An 8113-nucleotide genomic window follows, 5' to 3' on the forward strand; every position below is an offset into this window, starting at 1 on the left:
AAAGACATTTATGTAACTTATATGTTATAGTCCTAGCAAACTGTACAGTTCCAAATAAGCCTTTAGTGCCTTAACTCTGATATTACAGTAAAACTCTAACCATAGTATGCAAACATTTCTTATTTTTCCCAATAAGTAGTTCTTTCCTCTTGAGCGTTTTATTATTTCTTACTATTTGATGGAATTAGTTTTCCAAATTTTAATGACTTGCAGATTTATGGCCAGTTGGAATCACTTCTGTTCCAAGGTATTACATTTTGCAACCTTTGATGTTAATTTATTTCTCCCTCCAACTGTTCTGTATGTTGATGTAGCTGGGAATGAAGAGTCCCTCGAATATTTGTTGAGTTGAATTGAAATGAATGCTGAGCTTCTCTCCCACCAGCACATGTCACCTAGCATAAGAGCTCCTAAGAGACACTATATATAGATGGATGCTAATCTTCCTAATGAACAGATGCCCTTCTGGGGTCATTGACAAGAGGGATTTTCCATCTGTGTGGAAGAGTTCCACCATCAGTCACTCTGTGGTTGAGATCCTATTAAGACAAACTCCAAGGGTCTGTACTTCAATTAGAGTTTTGGTTGTATTGAATATTGCTTGAAGTAAAGTGGTGTGTGGCTGAGATATATAATGCATTTGTGTTTATCTACTCATTGAGTAGCTGCTGTTTACCAGACAGCGAAGTAGAACATGACCTATAATTTTAGTCCTCAGAGATTATTTTTTGGTCATTCATTGTTTTATTTTATTTTTTATTTTTTTGGCTGCGTTGGGTCTTCGTTGCTGTGCATGGGCTTTCTCTAGTTGTGGCGAGTAGGGGGGCTACTCTTCGTTGCGGTGCACGGGCTTCTCATTGCAGTGGCTTCTCTTGTTGCGGAGCACAGGCTCTAGGCACGCAGGCTCAGTAGTTGTGGCGCGTGGGCTTAGCTGCTCCGCAGCATGTGGGATCTTCCCGGACCAGGGCTCGAACCTGTGTCCCTTGCACTGGCAGGTGGATTCTTAACCACTGCGCCACCAGGGAAGCCCGGGCTGAGTAAGGTTTTAACTCATCTCATCTCTGATTTCCTAAGGGCAGGAACTGTCACATAGTAGGTGTATAATAAATGTTAGTTGACTGAATAAAGGCTAATCATATCGAGTTGATATTCTCTGTTTTGTAACTACTCAAGGAAGCCAAAGTCAGCCAACGTTTTTTTATGTTGACAGTTCATAAACAATTACATGCAATTGTTTTTATACTTGAAATGTGAACAGAAACGTTATTAATCAACTTAATGCTGATACTTATTCGTTCCTCTCTAGCCGTTTACAGATAACATCTGCCATGTCAGGTGTGTATCACACAGTATGTTAGGTATTTTTTAGACCTCTAATTCTCAGCTATCCTGATTGTGCAGGCATAGATACTGAGGTTAGCTAACCTACCCATGGTGTTGCTGATCAGATGTGGCTGAGCCCTGCTCTGAGTCCAGGTTGGTACCAAAGCCCTTGTGTTTCCCACTCCACTGCTCAGGTGTCACCATGAGGGGCCCCTTGGTCAATCAGGCGCCTGCCCTATTTGTGTGTACACACATATGCGTCACCCTGGAGCCTTTTTTCCTCTTCAGAGCCACCACCGCCTCCTTCCTTGTCCTAGAGACACAGCCCTTTGGACCCCCCAGGCACTGTGACATCCAGGTACAAGTGGACAGGGTTTGGAAAACTCAGAAAGGTGCAAAAGTCTCTTCCCTCTGCTTCTTTAAGGATTCAAAAACTCTCTCATCAAAGTCTAGCCACTCGCTGGAAAATTGATATTGGTACAGGTTATGGGAAAAGTTCAATTAAAATTAAAGCTCAGGGGTTTGTGTGTGCACCTTTAAACACTAACCTGTGTCTTTTCTTCTTCCCAGGTGCTCTTACCCCCGTACGATGATGCCACTGTGAATGGCGCCACCAAGGAGCCGCCACCACCTTATGTGTCTGCCTAAGCCTGGAAGTGGGGCGTAGCTGAGAGCGACAGCTTGACTTCCGTACATCAGAGCAATAGTTTTTCAATTTTACTTCTGAGACGAGCTCTCTGAGCTTATGTGTTGCTGAAATGCTACAATTTAAAATTTTAGATGTTAAGTTTAGACTCTCTGTAGTTTGAAACGTACGCTTTAGCTAGAGCACTGTGATAGAGCAACCGTAGAATTCTTTCTGTGCGGGTGCGGTGGGCTCCCCTAGTCTTTCCTCGGCATTGAAACTACCCAACAATCCGGATGAACCTTCTGTCCGAGGAGTCCGCTGTACGTGCTGAGCCCCAGAGTTGAAGAATTTGTGTCACTGTTCTCTCCGTTCCCTCCTTTCTCTTCTGAAAGCGTAAAATAAAATCAGAATTACACAATGCTTCTCTTAGGCCATTCCAGTGTATAGAACAAACCCTTAGGAGAAGAGGAATCGTGTAAGGAGTCCACATATACACATAAATAAAACAAGAATTTCCTTAGATCCTTTATGATTTAAATTTAGTGACAATTTGAGTTCGCTGGTCAAGGATTTTGTCCACGGGCTAAATTGAGACCCTTTGTCAATTCCCGGCAACGAGGACGGTCAGTCGCTACCCCGGTGGCTGCCCTTGTGCACCCACGTCTGGGGTCACGGCGTGGCGTGTTAGAGGGGAACGGGTTGGTACTGTGTGGTATCAGGAGCTCCCTTTCTCGCAGTTTCCTTCCCATCCCCGCTCAGAGCCCCCTTTCACTAAGTGTTCTGCCCTAGCCTGACTCAGGGAGGACATCCATCAGCCTTTGTCAAGTGCAATTGCTGATAGGTATTTACCCAACAATCTGAAAAAAGGTTTTCTTCTCTCCCTGCAAGGCACATCCTACTACTTTGAACTTCTGAGTATGCCTTATCATCTTTTAAAATGAGAGTAAAACAGTCTTCGGAAAGACGGGAGGTGGCAGGGGTGCTTTCCTTGTGAAATGCCCTTATCTTGACTACCTGAATTTCAAGGGATGTTTCTATATTCATATGTTCAAAAGTCACAGCTCTCCTGTTTGTTCATTATTGAATGTGCTGTAAATGAAGCCATTTGCAATTAAAGTGAGATTTGCCCACATCCAAGAAAACCACCTTTTGACTCTGGTGATTGTGCCTGGGAACCCTTCTTGCCCACGTGGGGCTGCATTAGACACACGCGGTTTGGCCTAAGGAGGAGGTTTTATGGCTTGTCTCACACATACGTGCTTTTTAATATTTCAATGCTGGTAAAAATCAGAGCATCTTAGGCCAAGAGAAATGGAGAGGAGCGGACGTGAGCTTCCAGCATTCCTAACCCCGTCTCTGCCAAAGCTCTGCCAGCTCAGCTGCTTCGAATAGGATTGCTTTCTGTCCACAGTGCAGTTTTAATAAGCTGTTCAGAGTTTACTGTGTTCCAAGGGAGATTAAGATAAGAGTGGTTTTGGCTTGTTCCTGAACAGGTATTTCAGATAATTTGGAAATGTAAAATAAGAGACGAGGGGGATGACTTTTATCCCTGAGAATCAGCCTCAGTCATTTCTTTTGGTGTATCACATTAGTATTCTTTATAAACTCAACCTCGGAAATTCTGTTCCTTGAAGTTTTATACCCAGAAGATTAACACATGAAGGGTTGTTAGGTATGGGGAAGGCCTATCAGGTAGTTTCACTGATCCCTGTGGAAGGCACGTAGGAAATCACAGTTATTTGCATGTTACTCCCCATGATTTTCCAGTGCTTTGCCTAATAATTTTTTTACAATATGAAAAATGGCACATGGTCAAGTGGAGAAGAGTGCTGGTTTTGAGACTCTACGTAGGGTCCTCAGAGAGGATCTTGTTCACGTGACACTCAATAGCACCACAGACACCAGGATGTCACGATGCTGCTGGGCTTTCCTGACATAACAACCCAGGCTGAGCTCCAAAGCTGCCCGCGTACCTACCTCTACACAGTGAGGAATTGTCTTCCTGTCTCCACTATGGAGAGGTGGTGATGCTCGGATTAAAATGACCCTCCAGAGCACACTCAGCAATTCGCTGTGTCCTTGTCATCGCTAATCCAGATATATACCTCTCTTTTAAATGTTTTAAACCCCACTTTAATATCCTGCTCCTTTCTTCTATTTTGTTGTCTACAGAGAAAACAGTCATTACCTCAGTTGCCCTCGTGCCTGTATACTTTCTGGTCACTTGACTGAGGGTTCCTCGGAGTTTTTCATCTTGACCCCCCAAAACCGTATTTTAAGGTCATGGACATTCAGTCCAGCACCACCAGGTGTGCAAGTGGGCCCACTGGTAAGCAGCCCCGTGGGAGGGTTTGAAGTCTGTTTGCAGGACAGAGAGAAGAGGAAAACACACCTTTTGGCTTAATGGGGTCTGCCCACCCTAGAAACCAAGCTTCCGTTGCACAAGCCAGTCAGGTTTCCAGAATGCCACATCACGTGGAAGTTTTCAGACCAACAGACTAGTCACGCCCCTTCCTACACCTTCTTCCTACATAAACACATGTTCATCTCCCCTGAGTCTGATGTCCTTATCCCTGCCCCACCCTATCCTATTGTCCCGCAGAATGCCTGACACTTTCCCCCTCCCTTTCTTCCATTTTTTTTTTTTTAAAAACTCTTCTGGCCCAAAACATTGGTTTAGTTTGACTGCTTAACTGAACCACACCTCATTGCATTTGTCTTTCCACCCTTAGTTCGTTAATCAACAGTACTTCTCAGTAATGTTCTCAATAGACCATCTTTAGAGACTGTAACCATTAAAGTTTTCTCCATAGAGGGGATGTATTGTATTTGAATTGGTCACCATTGGAGAAAAAATCCTGCTGTGCAAATGGAGCTTTTGTGATAGAGGAAAACCGATGAGACTATAAAAACACTATTTCCATTTAAAAAGAAAAGATATGTCAGCTTTTGCAGCCAGTCTGGAAACGGACCTAAATGTTGCTAAGTAACATTGCTGCTGGTCACGTAGGCAGACTCCTATGTTCTGGAGGGGAGAGGGCAGATGTAACTCATGCCAAAGGACTGCCTGCGTAAATTGAGCCATTTCAATACCAGAAGTAGTGCCTGCTGCTGTGTAAAATGAGTTTTGGCCAGCTCGCGTGTATGTCCTAAAAGGGAAGGAAAAAGGCATTTGAAGGATGTCTCCACACCCATGGAATTCACTTAAAGTGTTTTTGCACGCTGGCCAGGTTTTCTGCCAGATGACTCTGGTGTATGGAAGCCAGCCAGATCTGCGACCTTCTGCCCAGAAGCCCATGCATTCCTACCGCTGACTTGTGGAGACAGCAGGAGAGAGAAACTGTCACCTGGCCAACCCAGAAGAAGTTACGTCAAAGCAAAACTCTTAGCTTTCTACACCCATCAATATGACCCTAGTTAGCCAAACAGCTGCTGCTTCAGAATGAAGAGTTTGACTCAAAACGGCACGATGGACTAAGGTTTTATTTATTTTATCCCATCTAAAACTTAACACGTACTTTTTAAAAAGCCATTAGCAGTACAAACAAAACAAGTTTTTACTTAAGTAAACTTATTAAGATGGGAACCTCTTCAACTCAGCAAATATATATATTCCTTGGGGTGTGTCAAGATGTCCAGGGTATATTGTTGCAATAAAGAGAGTTTGGAGAGGAACTGTGTGACCTGGGTAGATTGGGCATAATTAGCCAGCATCAAGGGACTGAGCCAAATTTCTCAGGAAAGCCTAGGAGGGAACGTGCCCTCAGGTTTTCTGCTAGTCACAGCTCAGTGCTGTGGCATATCAGCTCCCCCTATGAAAAGCCATATGCAACAACAGCTCCTAGATTCCCGGGACCCTAAATTTGGGGCATCCAATCTAGACCTTTTGAAGAGCTGATGGGACTCCCATCTGTGGTCTCTCCACCTAAGGAAACCCTAGCTCTGGGGAAACGAAGGAACATTGGGTCTCCTCTCTGTGCGACGCACACAGCACAAAGGACACTGTCTTGTGTGGTGGCCTTTGTGTGATGTCACTTTTCCCCCAGTATTCATTTTAGCTAAAAAATTGTATCTTTATTTCACTATTGTACTTTTGCAAGATCTTCCTTCAGTTCTTTCAACGTTAGGTCTTTTTTTTTTTTTTTTTTTTTTATGGCTGTGTTGGGTCTTCGTTTCTGTGCAAGGGCTTTCTCTAGTTGTGGCGAGCGGGGACCACTCTTCATCGCGGTGCGCGGGCCTCTCACTATCGTGGCCTCTTTTGTTACGGAGCACAGGCTCCAGACGTGCAGGCTCAGTAATTGTGGCTCACGGGCCCAGCTGCTCCGCGGCATGTGGGATCTTCCCAGACCAGGGCTCGAACCCGTGTCCCCTGCATTGGCAGGCGGATTCTCAACCACTGCGCCACCAGGGAAGCCCAACGTTAGGTCTTTTTAATTAAATCTTTCTTTCCTGCATATAGTCCCCTTCAATAAATAATAATGGACACTCTAACCCCTGCTTTTATCAGTACTCCCAGTCAGATCATAGGGCCTCTTTGCCTGCCCTTTTCTCTCCCCATATCTAATCAGTCCCCAGACCTGTGGCTTCTACCTTTTTATCTGGCAGAATGACATCGACTATTCACTGAGCCCTTCCTGTGTGCCAGCCATGCTGCTAAGCGCTTTACACGTATTAACTCTTTATCTCCATTTTACAGATGAAGAAACAGACTTTTAAAGGGAAATAACTGATCCAAGTTTCCACAGTAAGTGGCAGAGCCAAGATTTAGATGCCAATTGAGTCCATTTAAGCGGGTATTTCATATCTTTGAGACAACTAGAATCTCAGAATTCTGTACCTAACCTCTCAGTTCTTACTAACAAGGTTGATTTCTACTAACTGGAATGAACATATCCCAAGAAGGAAAGCCAGTCATGTAAAGCTGTGTGAACTTTGTAAACTTAGGGTGGATTTTTTTACTTGAGGTTTGTATCACAAGTAAAGCTGTCAATTTTCTGTTTGATTAGGCTGAATCGTGTTCTGTGAATATCAGCTTTTAATTCTTACCGTAAAGAATTTATTCAGCTGTCGTGACCTAAATGGGAAGGAAATCCAAAAAAGAGGGGATATATGTATACGTATTGCTGATTCACTTTGCTGTACAGTAGAAACTAACACAATATTGTAAAGCAACTATACTCCAATAAAAATTTTTTTAAAAAAGAATTTATTCAGGTAGGAAGAAAGATCAACTGAGGTGGGCCTTTTAGAGTGGTTAATTGTTTTAAGTGAGCAGTTTTCTTCTGAGGAAATTAGGCACCATTTTAAACTGCACTGATTTATCTTTAAGAAGAATATGTACAGTAAGTTTTCAAGCATCATAAGGGAGTAGAACAGTGATGTAATGTGTTTGCATTATCTTGGAGGAATAGTTGGGGCCATGAGACCCAACTCCCTTCATTGTCCCCACCCCAGAAAGCCTATCTCACGGTGTCTGTTTTCACACCTCTCAAGTAGAGGCAGACTAGAGCAGCCCTCTCCCGTGCGCCTGTAGGCTTTCTTCCACCCTGTGAGGTTAATGCACTAAATCATCTGTGTCCCTGAGAGCCAACTTCCTTAGACATCTTAGTAGTGAACCCAGGTCTGACTCGGGTATCAGGAAACATTATAAATTTGTGGGTTTTTTAAAAATTACATAAGGGAATTCCCTGGCAGTCCAGTGGTTAGTACTTAGCGCTTTCACTGTGGTGGCCCGGGTTCAATCCCTGGTCAGGGAACTAAGATCCTGCAAGCTGCATGGTGCAGCCAAAAAAATTAATAAATTTAAAAGATAAAAATTAAAAAGGACATAAGTAATGTATTGCAAGAAAAAATAGAAAATAAAGCCAGTAAGTCATCCTTTGGGTCTCATCTTGAAAGTCACTTCCTTCTGGAAGCCTTCTATGACCCACTAGTCTGGAAGAGATTCATTTTATGTTGTCCCATAGCAGAGCATACCATAGCATCCCAATCAAGGCTCATTTTACACTCTGGTTCCTGTGGCTTTTCTCTTCTATAATCTCCCAATAGATAAGAAACTCAGACAGAAGCTGTGTCTGTGTTCCTTCCCCAGCACCTGGCACTTGTTTGGCAAATAGAACGAACTCAAAAATAGTTACTAGAATAAGAATAAAATAAGCATGA

At 43.5% G+C, this 8113-nt stretch overlaps 1 protein-coding gene across 1 annotated transcript in view; it reads left to right on the top strand.

Moving 5' to 3' along the window:
- LAPTM4B (lysosomal protein transmembrane 4 beta) overlaps nt 1–2369 on the top strand; it is a 74754-nt gene extending 72385 nt beyond the window's left edge. Inside the window, exon 7 of the mRNA XM_061171311.1 lies at nt 1894–2369. Within this exon, the coding sequence (XP_061027294.1) occupies nt 1894–1971 (78 nt within the window). The 3' untranslated portion in view covers nt 1972–2369. The remainder of the gene's footprint in view (nt 1–1893) is intronic.
- The last annotated feature ends 5744 nt before the right edge of the window (nt 2370–8113 follow it).

This window comes from Eubalaena glacialis, chromosome 17, assembly GCF_028564815.1.
Source record: "Eubalaena glacialis isolate mEubGla1 chromosome 17, mEubGla1.1.hap2.+ XY, whole genome shotgun sequence".
Classification (NCBI taxonomy): Eukaryota; Metazoa; Chordata; class Mammalia; order Artiodactyla; family Balaenidae; genus Eubalaena; species Eubalaena glacialis.